This window comes from Diabrotica undecimpunctata, chromosome 3 (assembly GCF_040954645.1).
Source record: "Diabrotica undecimpunctata isolate CICGRU chromosome 3, icDiaUnde3, whole genome shotgun sequence".
Classification (NCBI taxonomy): Eukaryota; Metazoa; Arthropoda; class Insecta; order Coleoptera; family Chrysomelidae; genus Diabrotica; species Diabrotica undecimpunctata.
Genome location: NC_092805.1, coordinates 114,644,058 through 114,665,606, shown reverse-complemented (window position 1 = coordinate 114,665,606; position 21,549 = coordinate 114,644,058). Strand labels below are relative to the sequence as shown.

The 21,549-nt window shown below is 32.8% G+C and overlaps 1 protein-coding gene across 3 annotated transcripts in view; it reads left to right on the top strand.

Annotated features, from left to right (window-relative positions):
• LOC140437262 (extracellular serine/threonine protein CG31145) overlaps nt 1-21,549 on the top strand; it is a 938,516-nt gene that overhangs the window by 619,903 nt on the left and 297,064 nt on the right. For all 3 annotated transcript variants that reach the window (XM_072526682.1, XM_072526680.1, XM_072526681.1), the window contains one exon: nt 8,529-8,653. In XM_072526682.1, coding sequence (XP_072382783.1) covers nt 8,529-8,653 — 125 coding nt within the window. The remainder of the gene's footprint in view (nt 1-8,528; nt 8,654-21,549) is intronic.

The window sequence follows — 21,549 nt, the reverse complement described above, 5'->3', positions numbered from 1 at the left end:
TCTTCGTATTTGAATTTTCAGACCTCTGTGCTGGGCGATCTTTTCATTGTATTTTACAAGAAGATTATTGTTAGGTATCACCACATCGATAAGTGTCGTTTGTCTCGTTAGTTTATTAACTAGTACGAGATCCGGTCTATTGTGTGCCTCTGTTTGGTCTGTGAGCACAGTGCGGTTCCTATAGAGCTTTAAATTGTCATTCTCAAGCATACTATCTGGAACGTATTGATAATATGGGAGATCGTTCGTTTGGAGAAGTGTCAGTTTCATAGCTATCTCTTTATAAAGGATTTTTCCTACTGAATATTGCCGTTACTTATATTCAGTTGCAGCAAATACGTAGCAGCCTCAGGTAAGATGTGGGATGATTTCTTGAACTTGACATCCATATCGGCATTTGTCGTTTTGTACTTGAGGGTCTTTGATGATATGTTTTAGGTAATTTTTAGTTGGTATAACCTGATCCTGAATGGCGAGTAATGAACCCTTTGTTTCGGGAAACATCTTTTTTAATATCAACCAATAGTTCGACGCTACATTGTCGACATAGTCTTGACTGACTTCATTAGGATGTCGTCCGTGCAGAGGTTTAACCATTTAGATGCGCATTTTTTCGTCATTAGTAAGATGGTTTATGTGCATTTTTAGTTCCCTCAGTTTGATCGGTGTTGTGTCATCTACTGCGCAAATCACACGATGTAGAGTAGATGTCTCAGCCTGCATCTGAAAATACGTTTTTAAATTAGTCCTCGTCTTCCTAAATACCGCGGTAATGTCGTTCTTTCTACTGCACTTCGTGTTCGTACTTTTCGTTAATTTTCTATATTCGTTATGATTAATTATTGTTATTTAAAATTTGTGGGGCATGGTAGTTGTCACAATAGAAAACGGGAATGGAATTTAGCAGAAATAAATAAAAAAAACTCTATAAGCTGATTGTAATAAATATTAAAATTCATAATTCAGAATAATGGAAGCAGTTATATGTTTACTATTCATAAAATAGGACAAAATGGTTTATATTAAGCAGATCACAATCAAAATAGGCTACAGACGACAAACTATGAAATAATCTGCATAATACTAAATCAGCAAGAAGATAAGTTATAGAAAATTTGTTTAATTTAGTTAAAAGAATAGTTAGAACGGAAGTTCACCATTTTCGTCCTCTAAAACAATCTCTTTTCTGAGCCACGGCACCCTATTTCTCCATCTTGTAGGAGATCTTGATCTCCGTCTTCTTCCCGGCTGGTCCCAGTCCAATGTTCTTTTCGGCCACCTATGCTCTGGCATTCTTTGTACGTGCGCGTACCACTATAGGGCTCTGTTTTGCAGTGTTTTTGTAATTTAGAATTCGACTTCCATTCTGTTCCATTTTTTTCTGTTCCTATTCTAGATTCTGGTTTCTAGATTCCAGATCTAGTCTCTGCTAATTTTGTAACTTAATGTCTAGTAACGGTCAGAGGCATCCGTCTTGGGTAGGCCAACAGTTATTTTAACGCATTACTTTTTTGTCTTTGACTTCAAAGCGTTAGTGATACTAGATTATTAAATTTTTAAGTATTTTAGTCTCAAAAGCTACTCTTACTCTTTAAGTCGGTAGGATACACCGTTTTCTAGAAAAATCGGTTTGATAATTTTTCGTTTGTTCGTCATAAAAGTTAAATTATTATTTTTTGCACTAGTTGGCTTTAAACTGTCAACAGAAGTATTACCTACGTTTTTCATTGTTAAATTGTTCTCAGTCCGCGGAGTTCATTTTTTAGTTTTTTACTTTGTGTTTTTACTTTTCTTACATTCAAAAACAACAATTTCAATTCAACAAAAGTGGTTTTTTCTAATGAGGAATACGCTGATATGCATGTAATTTATGGCGAAACCAAGTATAACGATCGAGCAGCATGAAGTAGATACGCTAAAAAATTTCCTAATCGGGAGTATCCCACCCACTTAACGTTTACAGCTCTTCATCAAAGATTAAGAGAAACAGGTTCAGTGGTCACAAAAAAGAATGAAATAGGGAAACATAATAATGTAAGACTAACAAATGAAGATGGTATTTTAATGGAAGTTGAGGAAAATCCAGAAATAGCGTTCGAAGACTATCTGCCATGTATCCCATAATTTCAAAATCTTCTACAACGAAATATCTGACAAAACGAAAATTGATATCCTTTTCATTGGTATTCAAAGGTACAAGGCAGTGCTACAAGGAGATTTTCCTGCTCGTGGTAAAGAATTTGCTAGATGGTTCGGAACATCAGAAATATCAAAATGAAGATTTTTCGGATACATTTTGTTTTGCGACGAAGTTACATTTACAAAAAATGGAATTTTTAATGTACATAATGCACCTTATATTTCGTACGTTAGTGAAAATCACCACGTTGTTCAAGAATTTAAGCATTAGCACAGGTTTAGCACAAACGTCTGTATCGGAGTAGTAGACGAATATCAACTTGAACCTGTGGAATTGCTTGCTCGTTTAAATAGTGCTGATTAGTCACAGTTCCTTCAAAATAGTTTACCTAATTTGTTAGATTATGTGCCTTTAAATATTTGTGGTTTCTACATGACGATGTCCGGCCCACTTTAGCAGGAATGTACAAAACTTTCTTGATAATAACTACAAAGACCACAGGATTGGAAAAGGCGGTCAAGCTCCTTGGCCATCCAGGTCGCCGGATTTAAATCCTTGCGATTATTGTGTCAGAGGATGCATGAAAGCATTTTTTTATTTTGTTTCGATACAAAATCTTGCAAAACTTTATCTAAGGAGACAAGATGTTAGCAACGAATTTAGAAATAATTTTTGTAAGCAAAAGAGCAAATTTATGCATCATAATGCAAAATCTAAAGATAAAAATCTAAATGAGACATTTCTTTAAGTTCAAATGGTTTTACGGTTTTTGGTTTCTCTAATTAGAATCACATATTGCTGATATAGCGGTCCACCCTTTAGGTGTCTCTTCACCTGTTTCTCTATGAGATATTAAACGGCGCGGCGTCTACTTCGAAAATAAAAAATTTATTGTTAGTGCACTTAACGCAAAATTAAACAATAGCTATAACAAATCAATTTTTATTTTGACCGTAGCAGTTGTCACTGTAAAAAGAGACCTTAAGGCAGTCATTGTCGTGTTTTGTGTTCAAAATTTTCAAATATTTATAAATGCATGAAGCAATTTTATTTGCCCTCCTGTTTCCATCACCTTGATTTTAAAAATAGCACTTTATATCTCCAGAAATTATATTAGTTATAGTAAAATTATAGATGTCAGTTTTAACAGGTTCAGGTTCAGTTCACGGTATTCCGCAATGGCATCAGTCTTGACTAACTTTGTTTTATGATTCTCCGTCATCTTATCAGTCTTGACAGATTCTATTATCGCATCAGATAGTCTTTGTTGTACCCGCCAAGCAAAAAATGTCAGGGTTAATATTAAATTGTACATTTGATATTATAGTTTCAAAAGATATCAATTTCTGAAGTTACAGAATCACCTTCGCTCTCTTAAGTTTTAGAATAATTAACTTCGATCCCTGACGTTACTAAATTGAGGAGATGTTAAGCTAATCGCCTGCTTTCCTTTACTACTTCGTATTACGGGGATTAGCCGCGAACCAGGTGCATCAGCAAGGAGGCTCTTGAATTGGTACTCATTGTTCTAAGCGAATAAGAAGGAAAATTTTAAGTATGTTTATTAAACGTATTTAAACACATTGTGGCCCATGTAAACAGGAATGTAATAATGTAATGTATCACAACAAAAGTCTGACCACGAACGACAAAGGGCCAACTTCATACTATACGGCTATTAAAAACTCAGTTTTAGATAAAAAAAGGTACTCCAAATTCGCTTATAATATAAAGCGTAAACATCGTATAGTTATCCTACAATAACACCTTAGCACGTAATGTAACAGTTTTGCAAATACTCTGCCATCGAAAATCTATTTCTAATCAACTTCGCATTACAGCTATAACATAAGTTAGGGCAGTCAGCAATGTTGAGTATCCCACACAAACCCACAACTCTAATTTGCATTACTGCCGTCTCACAGGTTATGGCACTAGAGAAGTTTTGCTTGAGTAATTTTTCTTGGCTAACAAATGAATTATTACATGTTAGGGCAATATTTAAAAATAAATGGCACTCACCATTATAATTTCAATCACAGCATAATACAAACTGCCTTGTGGCGCGCTTTCTAATCCCAGAGCGCCAAAACCGGAAATACTAATAACGACACAGGCGTACTAAACAGACGCTTAGATAACTAAATTATATATTATTCTACAATGAAGGCATTGCCTGAAGAAACGTGTTATGTCAAATACAGATTTTCCATTTTTTTTTAGGTTATGACACTATTGAAGTCAATGTGCGTTATCTTAAATTTGTGCAGACTTTATTGTATAAAGATCCTAGTTTGTAGGAAAACGTAAGGTGTAAGAGAAAATTAGGATACCTTAGAGATATCTTTAGATAACCTAATTGCTACTATAAAACATAATTTAAGGTAAAATAATAGAGAGAAAAAAAAAATAGACTATCAAGGAAACTTGAAGAAAAAATATGGTTTTCAAACGAAACTTTCATTTACTTCAACGGTTCCACAACTCGATTTATTAGGTTTAAACAAACTAATAGGGAAACTTTTCATATAAATGAACCAAAAACTTGGGTTGCTATACACTGTTATGGGATGATTGAAATTTTGGAAAACTGAAAGTGACAAAAAGAGATCCAAAGGAAAACCAAGTTCCTGGAAGAGATCCGTAAGAAAAGCGTAGACAGGGTGGTGGCAGGGATCATGTACAGAAAAGAGAAAACTGGCAATAACCAATAGGAACTAAAGAAGTTATGAAAAATATCCTAATTAATAACTAATTTAAACAACGGATAAACGGTATACTGAACTTTTTGATTATATAAAATTTATTATTTTGGTTAACTAAATATTTTATAGAAAATATTGTAACGCCTCTGAACAATATTAAAATGATCCACTTTGATTGTAACTTTTTTATTACTTTAATAAAGCAAAGTTACACGCGTATACACCGGGAACATATTATCCCTCTACCACCGTCCCATGAATAATTTCAATCTCGAGTGACATCTCCTTGTAATACAGTCATAATTCGGTGACATGACGGTATGATAGGATAGATCGGTAGGATATCTGCAGTTTATATGCTAATCTCGAAGGATACAAACAGGATTTTCTTACAAGAGGCGCCTATTATGACGGTTCACAGCATGTCACTTCTGTTCAGCCGTTTCCGGGTAATGCGATGGGACGCTGGGTGACACCGACGATGTCACGACGTTATATTAGACGCTGTTCTTTCGCGGATATATTACACGAGGGGGTGATATTTAGTTCGTTTAATACTCAAAGACCGACACTTTGTTTCAATTTTGTTTTGGCGTGATATATGAGCAGAAAAGTCGAAAAATCAATAGCTAGTGTACTGAGGAGATAAATCTTGAAACCTTTTAATAATTACGATGTTGTCTTATTGTAGCTAATTTCGCATGTTATTTTATTGAAAACAAACTTAAAAACAGTTTAAAACTATAAACTCGTTTTAAAAGTAACTATTTTTAAAAACATTTTATTTTAATTATCTTTTTCTTTCTTAGCCTTTGTACAACTCCAACTGAGTCTTGGACTTTTAGTCCAACTCCACTTTTACTATTTTCCTCCTGTCTTGACGGTCTTGTTCAGCAATCTCCTATTGTTGTACTCCAATTTTACGTAGATCACTTGTTTTTGCATCTTTCCGTATTTTTTGGCCGATAAACTGACTTTTTGCCATCGGAATTTCATCATTCGATCTCAGTACATGTCCTTCCCATCGTATCGACTTGACTTAATTATAGTACTAGTTTTTATCTCCAGAGAGTGCTTGGAGTCCCTGGTTACATCTTCATCTCCACTTTACTGTTATCTTGTCTCTACAAGGGCCAAAAATTCTGCTTGTTCATTGGCAGATTGATATCTCTATGGAAGGTTGTCACTCCATCTTTTGCGCGGTCGTCCGATACTTCTGGCGATTGGTGACTTACCTCTTGCTGTTTCGACGACACGAGTCTCCTTTATTCTGCTTATGTAGTTATTCCATTCTTTTTTTCTAATTTGTGCTCATTCATTTATACACTGTACGTTACATTTTCTTCTAATTTATTCACGTCTCTTTCACAACGTATCAAATACAAATCTTTTTTTTGTCAAAAAACACGATCTAAGAACTTATAAACATACAAACAAGTAGATATTATGACCTAAACGCAAAAAGATAAAAAATAAAAGAAATTTTTGAAAGCTGAAAGACTTTTTAGGGTACAACTAGTGCAACATTAAATCACTTAAATCGGTTGAAAAGCTCACAAAGTCCTTAAATCTAGCTTGAAAAGTTTCCTTATAATGTCTGTCTGGTTAACAAAAAACTCTTCGTCAGTTTCTGAAAAACGCATTGTATTGGTTGCCCTTCTATAATAACTACCACTGTAACCCTCATCTACCATTACAGTAATTCGCATAACGTACATTCAAAATGAGTTCTTGGTTTTGCCTTAAACTTTTACTATAGCAAACTCTCCTGGACTTAATTCGGATAATTCATTTTCAGCATCACTTTCAGAAAAACTTAAATTGCTGCTACTATCATGAAGTGATATTTGCGCGTCCGAGTCTGAAGAATATTCATATTCCTTTTTATTTAGTATATTTTGGTTTTCTTCAAATCTTTTTTTTACTGTATTTTTATTTTCCTTAATGCTTTCATTCCTTTTTTCTCGTTCATTTTGTATTTTTTCTCCAGCTCTGAGATTTCCATTTGCTCTTTATTTGGAGTAGATGTCAGAAGTGTAGATTTCAATCCTTTTCTTGTTCGTTTTCTCTTTTTGGTTAGTTTTGGCAACGGAATGATATCTGACTGTAACATAGTAGACATTTCATTTTTTGGGATTCCGGGTTTGATTCCAGGTTACTTGCAATGCTAGCTCTATCTGGTAGATTTTTAACATTTCATTCTTCTGCTTCACCACTTGGTTCTTCTGCTTTAGTATTTGGTTCTTCTGCTTTGTCATTTTCCTGACTTTTGTCTTCGTCAAATACAATCCTTAATTGTGTATCTTTATTATTTAGGTCACGATCATCTACTTCTTCTTGCTCTTGTTCATTTACTGAAGAAGGTAAAAAATCTTCTTTAGTAAAGATATTTTTATCTAAAGGGAAAATACCTGTCATTTTAAATCCATTAACAGCTGTTTCTATAGTAGCAGTTTTCTCATAGGCCTGCTTGAATAATCCAGCGACGTGGTATTCTGTAACTACTTGCCCGGGATTAGATGTGGTCGAATTATCACACCAAATCATCATAGTATGATGTTATTATTTTTTGCGTAAGTGATGGCTTCTAGAGTGGTATGGGATATGTGGTTATCCAAAATTAATAACACTGGGCTTTCAGCGGTGGGATTTGTATATTTGCGAAAGTGCTCCAAAAATTGAAGAAACTTTACTGAATTCATGTATCCACAATCAGGTACAGCCAAACATAACCAGTTGGAGCGTCCTTTATCAAAAGAGGATTTAAGCTTTTCTCTTCCTGAAATTTGAGAGTCCTTCCATATTTTGGCTATATTTAGTACGACGACCTTTGCTGGATCACATCTACGTTTTATTTCTTTCTGTAATGACCTTGTGTTTGTGATCAACGATCCCAGGTATAAATATGAGATCACAACCTCAAACCGGTCAATCGTGGTTATGTGTCGATGATTTTTATGTAGTCTATCCACTATCATGATCTTTGTCTTTGATATTTTTAACTGCAGACCAAATATTTGACTTTCGTTAAGTAGTCGTATAGGATTAATTAACTCTTTTTGACTATTTCCAAGAAGGGTGTTGTCGTCTCCAAAACGTAGGTTGTTTAATTTGCGAAAATTTATTGGGATGCCCTTTACACTTTAAGATGCCACTTAACACTTTGATCAAAATATATTAAATTTTTATCGTCGAATTGATACCAATTTTATTAAAATTGATTTCGCGTGCGTATCTGACATTTAAAATCACCGGTTGCTTCAAGCGTTGTTTCTGAGAAAACGGTTCATTTGACACAATATGTGCTGATGAACATTTTTGTTTAAAATTATCTCAGCGGTATATATTTTATTTGAAACATTTTTTCCTACGGCGTACAGATTCTTGGTAAATCGATATTTTCTTTCATTTTTTTTCCTCTATGATGTGGCGTTCTAGGGGAAGCTGGGAGGAAGAAGTATTAATTTTTTTTGCATCTCTTTTGGGGCAGCAAATTGTCACCAAAATTCAGCTTGTTTGTATGATTTTTAGACGTCAAAGCTCTGACGACTGGTCTAACTTCTTTCAAAAGTTAAAAAATTTTGACATTTTCTATAAACAGTAAACATTTATCTCATAATAATTATTAAAAACTTTATTAAGATATATAAAAATTGTACTAAAATTTCTACTTTATGTTTCAGAAAAAATTCGACTACGTTAGAAAAATTCCATGCCCAAATTTCTGAAGATGCATTATATCCTGCCGATAGTCCATTCGTTGATCAACTACTTCATGAAATGGCTACAGAAGCAATCGTCCATGTTGGTGAGTTTTTTAATATTGTTTGAGGTTTTTTTCTATTGCTGGTCAAAATATATTATTTGGTTTAACTAAATTACAATTAACAATTAATTGGTGTGTTTTCAGCTACTGTCTATTAGTATTCTACTGTAGCGAATCCTCATAAATTGTTAACTATTTTTAATATAAAGTATCCCTTACTCTTGTGTGATTTTTATATATGGTTTTATATATTATTTTTTATTTTTCGGATTTTGAATAGAATTTTCAAAAAAAATATCTTCAATGGCTGTGCTGGAAAGTCCTTATACACCAGCCTAGAATTTCTCTTTAGCCACTCAGGATAACGGAGATGCACGAAATATTGACTACTGCATTTGAAAATGTAATAAACTATATACAAAGAAAGTTGGTTTCTGTGTTGCACATATGAAGTCTCTACAAATGGTCAAACTTTTTTTTTAGTAAAACAAATAAATATTCATATTTCTAATTGTTTTTAGAGATAAAATTGTGTGGGAATAAAAGCCTAACTCTAGTTTTTACGATCAAAATTATAAAAATAATTAATCAAAGCGAACATAAGCCCTGCATGGCTAGCAACGTTATTTAGTTTTTTTTGTTTTATTGTTTGCTGACGTCCTCTCCATAAATGTAATGCAAATGCATTTTCTTTGTAGCAATGAACAAATTGGACTTGTCTTCATGTCTTTTAAAGAATGACTAATAGCTGTAACTTTATGTGGGTCAGTTCCTTGTTGTTTTTTTCAAAGCTAAAGAGCGTAGGCGCAAAATTTCGGGCCAATGCTTTTTAAATGCATTCATTTTTGAAATATTTTTGAAAAATTTAAACACAGAATGAAATATTACATTATTTCCGAGGGCCGAAAGTCCCTGAAAACTTTTATAATGTTTATTTTAGTAAGTTACCGGGGTGAAAAAGAAGAGAAAATTTAGTGTGATTTTGAATTTCAAATATCTCGTTCAAAAGAAACTTTTTGTTTATTCTAACGGACTTTATTACTGTACCACCTTTGTATGTGTAAACTTCCTGAATATGTTTTAAGCGTTCTCTTCATCATTTCCAGATGACGAGAATCTGGATGAAATCCAAATCTAGATTCGTCGAAAAATAAAACTGTATGGTTGGGGACATAGTCCTAGGTAAACGTCTTTCGTCTAAAGATTTCTTGAGATTTTATTCTTTCAAACAACACTTATACATCTACCAAGTTATAATAATTTTCCTCCAATAGCGAGGGTAGTAAGTTGGAATATATGTTTGAGTTAATTTACCACTATTATTATTATCCTTAAACTAAAACGCTTTAAACTGACAGTTTTTTTAAGTGTAAGGTTATGGAGTGTGTATTTTTTGGAAAGTTGCGCGAGAGAATGTCTTGAGTTTTGAAAAATGTCATATGTCATTGTTGTATGTTTGTGCAACGCCTGAAGATTATTTGTATGAGAAAGCATTAAATTAATTTAACTTTCTTCATACATGTTTAAAAGTAATTTTTTTTTTGGTGTTATTTTCTGTTTATTTTTAGACACATTATTAACTCTAGCGAAGTTGTCGTCAAGTCGTCCTATATGATACAATATAATATTGTATAATGCTGGCTTTTCGTCAAGTTTTTGTTTAAAATATTAATTACCTTTATTTAAATATATAAATTGGTACATACCTAAATAATCTAATTATTTAAAATCATATTTTTATTTCCACGTCTCAAAAATGGTTCTTCATGTTTGTCATATCTTCTTTTTTGTTTTATTGTAACATTTTAGATTTATAACCATTCCAATTTTATTATTATATTTTTGAATATTGTAGACTCGAATTAGAAAATTGTAGACCCAAGTTAGGTTATGTAATATTTATTTTCAATTCCCTGTGTAGTATTGACTAAGTATCCAAAAGAAGGAAGGCTTATTACGAGGTCTACTCTAAATACGATATTTTGACTTATTAGTAACAATTAGTACATAACAGTTAGACAAGGCGAAAAGCTTGGGTTCATTCGGTAAAAATTTTCCATTATATATTCTCGAGGTGAGTGATTAAAGGTAAGCGAATGGGTGGAGTGAGTGAGTGAGCTTGGTAAGTGAGTAAGGTGAGCAATTGAATTAAGTGATTGAGGTGAGTGAGTTAGTTAATGAAGTGAATGAGTGAGGTGAGTGAGCTTGGTGAGTGAGTGAATGAGATGAGTGAGTGAAGTGAATAAGTTAGGTGAGTGAGTAATTGAGGTGGGTGGGTGAGTGAGATAAGTGAGCACTCACATAGAAATTGGAATAAGTACAGTGTTAAATTCTAAAAATTACTAGAACGGATAAAATGGCTTCATATGAAACAAAAAAGGCAGAGTTCGTCTAAAGCAAGAGTAAAAAGATGCTCTAGATATTTTAGCAGAAATCACGTTGCTATATGTGCCTGGAATACACGATACTGTGTGAATATTAAAATAAGCTTTTTTTTTAATGCGATTTTTTCGGAATAATTTTTTTCAAGTCAATGTTGCAATGTTTCTAAAAAACTACTTCATCGATCCTTCTCAAATGTTGTACACCTCTTTTATAGATAAATTATTAGGTGGCAACGTCGAGATGTTGTCTATTTTGTCGTTATAATTAATTTTACATCAAACTGGTCAAATTTTAACACAAATTTTTCCAAAATTCAAAAAATTTGCCTTGTTTATTTCTAAAATTAAAAAAAAAACGATAAAATAAACAATATCTCGACGTTGCGATTTGGGGAAATTCACGATCCAGTTATAAGTTACGATGAACACCGCAAAGTAACTTTTCTTCATCTTGGGAGATTAGCTGTCTTCATCTTGGGATTTTTAATATTTTTGTACCAAAATGTCAGATAATAAATACCCTTGAAATGTTGTACTAATGTTACAAATAAATTGATATTAAACAATTTTAAAATAAATCTTAAAATATGTTTAAAATATTGAAAATAAACCCTACCCCCCTTAATTGTTGATGAAGAGAATATGACAAGGCGGGCGCTCATTTGTGCAATGAGAATGCAACCCAGCAAAAGTTTGTGCCATGGATCTTATTTCTCTCTCTTATAAACGTCGCAGCCCGAGCGCCCGTCCTGTCATAAGCACCTCATTAACGATTAAAAAACAATATTTTAAAATCAAATAAGCCCAAAATACTTATCGTGAAATGATAGAACAGGTTTCAAACTTAAATTCAGGTGCTTGGTTAATTCATAAATATTTTTTACTTGTGTTTTTGAGCCTTAAAAATCCTATTTTGCGTTTTTTTTTTCAGTTTTAAATGACTTTACTCGAAAACGATCAAGTTTACAGAAAAATTACAAATTAACTATATTGTTCAAAATAGTCCAAAAAATTGGTAAGAAAAATTTCCGACCCGAAAAAAGTAATTTTTTAAATTTGTTTAAAAAAAATTGTTTAAAAAAAAATGTTTAAAAAAATTTCAACAACCCTTCGCCTGGGCGACCTCTTGAACCTTTTTTTGGGAGTATTTCATGAAAGTAATTATGCAAAAAAAAAATTCATGAAAATATTTTTCCAAACGAACCCGACCTTTTCACGTTTTCATGTGGCCCATTTTATCTTTTATTATTTTTTTTTTATAAATACCAGTTAATAATTTCTAATAAATTAAACTCTAGAAACAAAAAATTTTAACAATATCTATTAAGAATAAGATTTAAGAATGTATTTTATAATAACTGTTTACACTATTTAACGATTAAACTTTCTTATAATACTTTCCAAAGAACTTTAAATTTAACTTCCAACAATCAACGAGCTGAGTGGCAGAAGAGCAAAAAAATTCAACCTCTAATGGATTTATAATGTTTCCTTTATCATTAAAATTCTATTTGTTTCCTGGGTGGGCTGGCTACATAGTTTTAATAGCAAGGTCTTTTGGTTTGTATTAGGAACATTTTCCTTTTAATCAATTATTCTAAAATTTAAATTAAATTTCTAAAGCGGCAAGGAGTGTTAAGCAAGGTTGTACAAGAATAAAAATTGAAAGATTACTCAATCGATAGAATACTTTTAGAGAAAATCAAGGTAAAGCTTGTTTGATATTTGTGGTCTTGAAAAAGATATTAAATAAAGTGCATGGTAAAATAAAGTGAAAAATATAAATCGTAAAATCATTAAAAGACATAAAATTTAGGTATGGAGAAAGTTAGCAACTAATAGGTTACGAATAATTTAGCTCAACCTTGATTTGTAATAATAATTTTTGAAGGTAAATGTACAGTTTGTGCAATTTTATCAATAATAATATTGCTTAGTATTGGTAGCAAGTAGGAACTCGTTTTGGATAGTACCCTAAGGGCCCCTCCTTCATGGTCACGGATGAAGTCCACAATGATGTCCATGGCAGAGAAGAAAGTCTTTACAACGTTCTGGAGGTTGAAGGTGGTAGCCCCCTAGTTTAGGGCTAGTATAAAATTAAAAAGAAGGGAATACACTTATCTTTGAGTCGCAGAGAAGACAACTAGTCTAGGAGAGAGACACTCCGAAATCAAAGCTTCGAGTCCCTTGGATGGGATTGAGGCATCGGTGTAACCACTCGAAACTCGGTATATAACACAAATTTTAAAACTTTTAGTAACCGGTCTCGGAAAATATTGAATAAACGAAGATAACTTAGGCTAAGAAAACGGATTATAAATATCGATACATGGAACGTTAAGGGTATCTCACAAAAAATTAACGACATAATTTCAGAAACAAAAAAAGCTACCATGGATATTTTAGTACTTACTGGGACCAAAAAGAAGAGACAACGGTCAGAGAACCTAGGAGAATGCGACCTTTTTTTTCCGGAATAAACGTTTATGCCGTAAATGGGGATGCTCTAGCAAGAGATAAAGATGAGTTTTTTAAAAAACTCTCATATGACATCTCGCAAATAGGAAGGGCGAGGGGAAATCATTCTGGTAGGAGACCTAAATTCTCGAACAAGACTTTACTTTACTTTTTCGTGTCGGGATCCGACTACAGTTTTTCTGCCCAATATCGGGCTACGTCTACACCCTTTGTATTTGCGATCCATGAATCATCGAGGGTGCACTGTGATGGGCAAAGTCTGCATACTCTCAGGTGCTCCACGTTCTGTATTTCCCCACATTCACAAAGTGCGTCGCTATCTGTCTTGATGCCCCATTTAATGAGGTTCTGTGTTACAGGGGCAACACCTGTGCGTATGCGATTCAGTGTCCGCCAGGTTCTCCAGTCCAGGTTCATTCCATTAGGTCGTTCTGGATGTAGAGGGAACAGTTCGGATGGTTCGACGCTGACATTTTTCATAAACCTTTTCCTTAATTTAAGTCGGCTGATTCCTGGCGGTTCGTCAAACCCGTATAATTGGTGCCTTTCATCGAAAGTTTGCCTGAACTTCTCCACATATTGTGAGGCGCATCTACGGTCATCTCGTGATGAGAATCCAGCTACCCGGTACAGTAGGGGTAAGGGGGTAGGCTTCATACAACCGGTAATTATTCTGCATGTTTCATTTAACGCCGTGGTGACTTGTTGGGCGTGTCTAGATCTACCCCAGACGGGACAAGCATATTCCTCTGTTGAGAAACATAAGGCCTCAGCTGTTGTCTTCAAGACCTGGAAGCTTGCACCCCACTTGCTCCCTACAAGTTTCCGGAGAAGGTTGTTTCTTGTAGAAATCTTTTGTCTTATACTCTGACAGTGGAATTTATACGTTAATGACCGGTCTAGTACTACTCCAAGATATTTGGGCCTATCAGTATGTTTCAAGCGTTGTCCCTTCCAAGAAACATTCAGCACTACATGCGCCAGTTAGTTTTTAAGATGGAATGCACATACTTGGGTTTTAGTAGGGTTTGGCTTTAATGAGTTTTGTTTGTAGTAAGTTGACATCATGTTTAAAGCCTCTTTCATTGTCGACTCTATTTGTGTGAGTGTTTTCCCCTTTACGGCTATACCAAGGTCATCAGCGTAGACAAAACTTGCAACACCCTAGCTCTAGCATCTGAAAACCCACTCTCATTGCGCAGAGAATATCTGACAAGCAAATATTTCCTAAACCAACATTATCGTGGCACTTATAATGCAAAAATAATTAATGAATTAAATACAGCTGATTTAACATCTACATACTTCATTAAAAAAACTCTCCACCTCTTGCAAGAGCAATTATAACTTGCAATGAACTGAAGTTAATAAATTCCCCTTGTAATCTTATCTGGGAATCGTTGGATATACCACATCTAACAAGTGTTCTAGCTACAAATATTATTATCCCTAAATACCAAAACGAATTTTGCTATACTACTCTTAAAGAAATTTTAAGTGGCTATTCAGATCATATTGTGATCTATACAGACGGGTCCAAATCACTAACATGTACAACCAGTGCTTACTTTGTACCAAAAATGAAGATTAAAAAATCATTTATTTTAAAAAATCAATCCAGCATTTTTTCTGCTGAAGCATGTGCTATATACAAAGCCCTTGAATTGTTCTGTGAAAACCAGTGGAACAAAATTGTCATATGCATTGATTCACTGTCAGTATTACACTCCTTGCAAAACTTTAAATTCACAATAAAGAGCAATATATTCATATTAGAAATTTTTCAACAGTTACTAAAACTATCAGATCCATATGGTACTAAATTTCTATGGGTTAAGGGACACTCAGATATTGTTGGCAATACTATTGCTGATTCTATAGCTAAAATCCATTACAGCACCCACATATGGTGATAGAAGAATTTAACACATGTGACCTACTTGCCTATATCAAACAACATATTAAATTTAAATGGGACAGACAATGGATTTAGTTTGGTGAAAGCGGGGGCACTAATTTATACAAATTACAACCAACAGTAGATGTAAAACAATTTTACAAAGATGTCACACTAAGCAGAAATACAGTGTCAACTGTCTTAAGATTAAAAGTAGATCATGGATGTTTTCCGAAACATCTACACAAAATAGGAGTTCTCCCAACAGACCGATGTGAGTGTGGAACTAGTATAGCTGATTTAAATCACATATTCTTCAACTGCCCACTACATCGTAATACAAGCACGTGGCTGCTAAAAGAATTGATAAAAGAGGGTTTAAGTACACCATTAAACGTAAATCTTCTATTAAATGAAGACAATATAAAAATCTTTAAAATAATTATGATATTTCTTGTAAAAATTAAATTAAAGGTATGAGTGTAAAATTGATCGTATGCGTGAACACTTCCTTTGTATATTTACCATATATGTTGCCCACCCACCTAACCGTGGTTTATGTCTTGTTTGTTACAATAAAGCCGCCCTGATGAATGCCTGAGCGTGAAAAGTGTCCTCCTTCTTGTACAATCCGGTATGAATGAATCTCCTCCTTCCTATGAATGAATACAAATATTTATATGTAATTATGTTGCTAAAGGTTTCAAGCCAAAGCCATTTAAAAAAAATTTCTTTACTGGCCTAAAACACTTCGTTGAAGCAACCAAACGACTTTAAAAAAATAAGGTATAGTATTCCAGAATTCTGAAAAAAGTATCATGAATCCAAGGAAAATGTACAATTAAGGAATTTGCTGCAATAATACCAGTTTATCGTAGACGGGTTCTGAAAAAAATGCATGAATACTGAAATTACTTTAAAAGCTGTTTAGCAATAAAAATTGTTCCTAGTTTAGGATAAATCTTTTTTTAAATTAAACATTTAACCAAAAAAAGTCAGCAAAGAAAATATTTAAAACAATTCAAAGTTATCAGTTGTTTCTTTTACAGACATAATTGGTTCTCATATGAATCACGTAATTTTGATAGAATTTGAGTTAAGTAATACTAAGCGGTAAGTCCCAGGTGTACTTCTCGAATTCTGGAAACTTATTGTCGATTCTAGCTATTAAATCCTAGAAAGGATGTGGAAGACGGGTTTCGCCGCAAGGCAGGTAATTTATGTACAAGGGACACTGTTAAACTGATATATAAGAGGATTATATCCCTATATATTCAAATCTGTGATTTATAAACGGCTTAAAGTACACCTACTTTACTTATTTCGTCGTCTTAAATGAGACGAATAATGTATTGTTGATTCGGTGTTTTTTGGTTGAGGCTGAGATAATCCCGTTGGAAGGAAAAACGGCAAATATGATTTAATACTAGTTTATACGAGGATTGATTTTTAATTTGATAAGGCAGATATGGAAAACATTATTTTTAATACAATGTGCAATAGTTTTCTGCGTTATTGTTCAAAATGTTGCAATTATGAATCAATAGGAAATTGTCACAGTACACTTTACTGCAAATTACCTGTAGATAACTAAACTATAAGTTATATATATATATATATATATATATATATATATATATATATATATATATATAGTTATAATATATAGTATATATAGTTATATTATATATAGTTGTTATAATTATAGTTACTTATATTAATTTATAATCTTATTCTTCTTCTCAGCCTTCTATCGTTTATTTTTTGACATAGACCTCTCCCAACTCCTTCCATCGATCTCGATCCTAAGCAACACACTTCCAATTTGTTACAGGTTTTTTGTTGATGTCTTTTAAGATACGTATATATCTCTTCTTCTTCATCTTGTGGAACTCCATGTAAGTTTGGCTATTTTTGCTGCGATATCCACGACTTTTATTTTTGACGTAAACCAGTTATTTCTCTTTCTATCTGATAGTCGCACAGCTAACATTACCCTTTCGATGGCCCTTTCTGTTGTGGCCAGTTTGCTTATATTTGCCTTAGTTAGGGTATAGGTTTAACATCCATATGTCATAATAGGTAGGATGCTGAACACTTTATTTCTCAAATATTGAGGTATTTTGCGATTCTTAACTATCCAACTGAGTTTCCCAAATCCTGCTCATGCTAGTCTTGCTCTTCTAGTGAATTCCGCATTTTGGTTCTCTTCGTTAAGATTTAGAATTTGGCCTTGGTAGATATATTCTTGGAATTATTTTATCTCATTGCCATTTATAGTTAGATGTCTAGGGTCGTTTTTGTTTGTCATTGTTTTCGTTTTTGCCATATTCATTTTTATGCCGACGTATTTGAAGCTGTCTGTGGGTTACTTCACCATAGTTTGTAATTCCTCGAATGTGCTCGCTATAATCACGATGTTTTCAGTGCATCTAAGGTGGTTTAACTTGTTTCCATTAACGTTGTCGTACTCTTGTTTTCTTTTTGACCTGTAGTCCAGCTTCGAGAAGGTTTTTATTTATGTCTTTGTTGACTTTGTCAATTTAATCCTGATTATGTGGAGGATCTGATTAAATCTAATTCCGGGACCATTAGGAATTCTTCTCTATTTGTTCTTATTTACCATTTTTCTCTCCTTTTGTGTTAATATTTATTTTCGTCACCAACTATACAATGGTAACTGCCAGTTGGTACGTTGTTTATTAGTGTGGTACGAGCATATTCATATAACATCGTTTTGTTATTTGAGACAAAATGGTCTATTTCAATGTTGATAGTTTTGTTAGGTGTGGTCCATGTTTACTTTCTATTAGGTTTCTTGCTGTAGATGGTATTCAAAGCATACATATTTTCTTGTTCCAGGAATTCCATAAGTTTTTCTCCTCTTGTGTTTCTTGTGCCGAATCCGAAATTTCCAATCTTGTTTTCAAAATCTTCTAACACACCTAATACAGCTTGTAAATCATACATTAAAACAGTGCTTTTATCTGGATTTTTCCATGATTGTTCTACATCATTCTGTTTTTCAGTCCTGGCTTGTTTTTTATTTCTAATGTGAGTTTTATATTTCTCATCCAATAATTTTTTTTGTGGAGATCAATTTTGATACTTCTGGCATAAATAACATTGATCTTTTTTTGGTTTAAATAGACCAATGTTGTATTCGGTATTAAATATTTTTACATAAATAGGCTGTTTAGCATAAGGTTTATTTTATTTCTACATTTTTCTTTATACAGCCTATATAAAGTAGCCAAATTGAGGCTTCCATCAATGTATTCTCGAGACGTTTTTGCCCTTAAAAAGTGAGATTCCTATCTTACCTTAAGATTAATACCTTTTAATATAGCAGTTCTGGTCAATTTTTGAGGACCGTGTCTTCCACGTACATTACTTTCAACCATAACTTCTTTGTTTATTTTTTTAAGCAGTCCTTATTATCATAGTACCAATATTTAAAGTACTAACAAAAAGTGTTTATACACACTAACTTTAGTTCGATTAACAACAAAATGAAAGGCAAATTTTTTTGATCTCTTTTGGTGTGATTTAGCTGATATAATTACAATAAAATCCGTCTTCCTGATAATATCATTTAAACAATGAAAACTGGTAAACATTTTTTCCCTGCCTGGATTATTAATGTTAGAGGTACACTTTAAACGGCATCTGCTCCAACATGGTGCTTTACAAGATTTCTTGTTAACTAGCTTACTCGATGAATTCACATAAGATTCACTTTTAGACGAATTACAAATTAGGTTTTTCATTCAAGTTTCAGGCTTTTTCTCAGAATATCATTTGCCTCTTTATTCGTTTGTTCTGCTGATGTACTTTGTAAATTAGTCATTATATTTTGTTGAGTACTTCTGTCATCATTTTTGATGATGAATATTGAGCTGAATTTTAGTTCTGAGTGCTGAGTGCTGAGATATATAAACATTATACAGTCCGTTGTCTAAAGTAGTGTATATTTTGTGTCACAAGTATCAAATTTAAAGTCTTTATTAGGATTACATGGCAGAAATACTGGTCATATCGTCGCATTCAGCAATTCTTCTGTCTTGACCTACGGCCGTGGAGATATAATTAATACTATTACTTTATTAATTTAAAATAATTTACAACGATAGCCTGATAGAATGTTTATGTTTTGCTATAGCGATGTTTACATGCTCACGTTTGAATTAGTAATGATACAAAAATGGTACAACTTATAAAAATGGATAAAAATATATCGATAGGACGGGTTGTAAAAGTCTGTCTTAGCATATAAAATTATACCTTTTCAATGTTAACTGTCTTTATGTGAAAACAACAGAAGTACCAACCGAAAACTATTCACAAACAATCGCAGGCATATTACTTTCTCTTACGGTAAATTTTACAGCCATTTAAAGATGAGGATGTAAAGATAACAATTACAATTGTCGAACTTCTATAGAAATGTATAACAACTAATATTTTAATCCTTTGAAGGTATTTTAGGGAAAATAAATTTACCAAAGAAACGTCAAAAATTACACATACAAAAACAACTAATGAAATTAATTAAAATATAAGAAGACGGAACAGATTCAATCACATTTTCTTCCATATCTCTTAACTGTAACAAAAACCAACGGAAGTAAATACCAATTATTATACCAAAATTAAAGGGATGTGTTGTAATATAACACATCATAGAATTATAATTTTAAAAATCTTCTAGGCATAGTAACCCATAGATAATTACACAACCTAAAATATTTTTTATGAAAATTAATGATGCAGTTTACCACTGCAAACATGAAGATGAATATTTTATGCAATCTCCAATTACATTTTTACAGTTAATAGTGTAATTAAATTAAAATTTCATGCATTTCTATAATTTGGTAGTAATCATGAAAAAAACTTATGTATTTAAAAACGCTGACTGACAAAAAACCGAAGGCAATTTTTTCTTGGTAAAAAGTTTTGAATTAAAAACAATTAGGACGTTTTCAAATACATATTCTATTCGTACAATGTGACATAGACAAATAACCTGGATAACTAAAATAACATTACTCTACAATTTTGTAGTTATCACAGGTGCATTTATAAAACTAATAATAGCTAAATTATACTTACTTTTTGGCTTTTGTTCCGAGTTCTACTAATTTTCTACATCTTCTAGTAACTTTTTCATTCATTTTGTATAATTTTCTGCGCTTCTCAATAATAAAAAGAACAAATTAAAAGTATACAACAACCGAAAACTACACTCACACGTTGGAGTTGTAATAGTGTTGCGAAGTTGTTGCTGCTTACCGTATTAAATGCAATACTATCACAACTAAAAAGTGATAGTTTTGCAATAATAAATTACTTCCTTTACACTAAATTTAAAACCAAACTAAATGATCCATGTAGATATCTGCTATTACGGGACAGAGAGGCGATCCAATTGGGGCACCTTTGATTTGACGATAGAAATGATTTTGGAATGAAAGATATATATTAGACGTGCAGTGTTTTATAAGAGATAATGTGTCTTGGAGAATTTGATGTTTAGAGTCCAAGATAGAAATCGATGTTTCATCGATAGGATGGTTGGTGAATAAAGAAACAATGTTAAAACTAACTAGTATATCTGAGAGTGAAATAGAAAAGTTTTTCAGAAGATCAATGAAATGAAAAGAATTTTTGACAAAGGACGAGGCGTTTTCGGCTAATGGTTGTAAAGATAAAGCAAGATGTTTTGCCAATTTCTGAGTGGGACAGTTGTATGCACTGACGATGGGTCTTAGAGGAACATTGGGCTTATGGATTTTTGGAAGAATACCGAGGAGTGTACAGATTGAGACCTCAGTGCCGTTTGACGGTTCTTGTATTTATACAGAACACGATACTGGTACGTCACGAGTGAGAGGAGTAGGCAGATTGAGACCCCGAACTCGAACGGAGTCGTATCCTTCTTAAAAATGGCTCCAAAATTGGTGCCGAAACGTCTAGCATTAAATTCTCAACGCGGTTGAGAATATCCAAACATATATATATATATATATATATATATATATATATATATATATATATATATATATATATATATATATACTTACAAATATGGTATTGTAGATACTGGATATATGTACTATATTTTTTATGTGGCATAATAATGATTCCGTTACATTGTATACCTCAAATGTAATAAC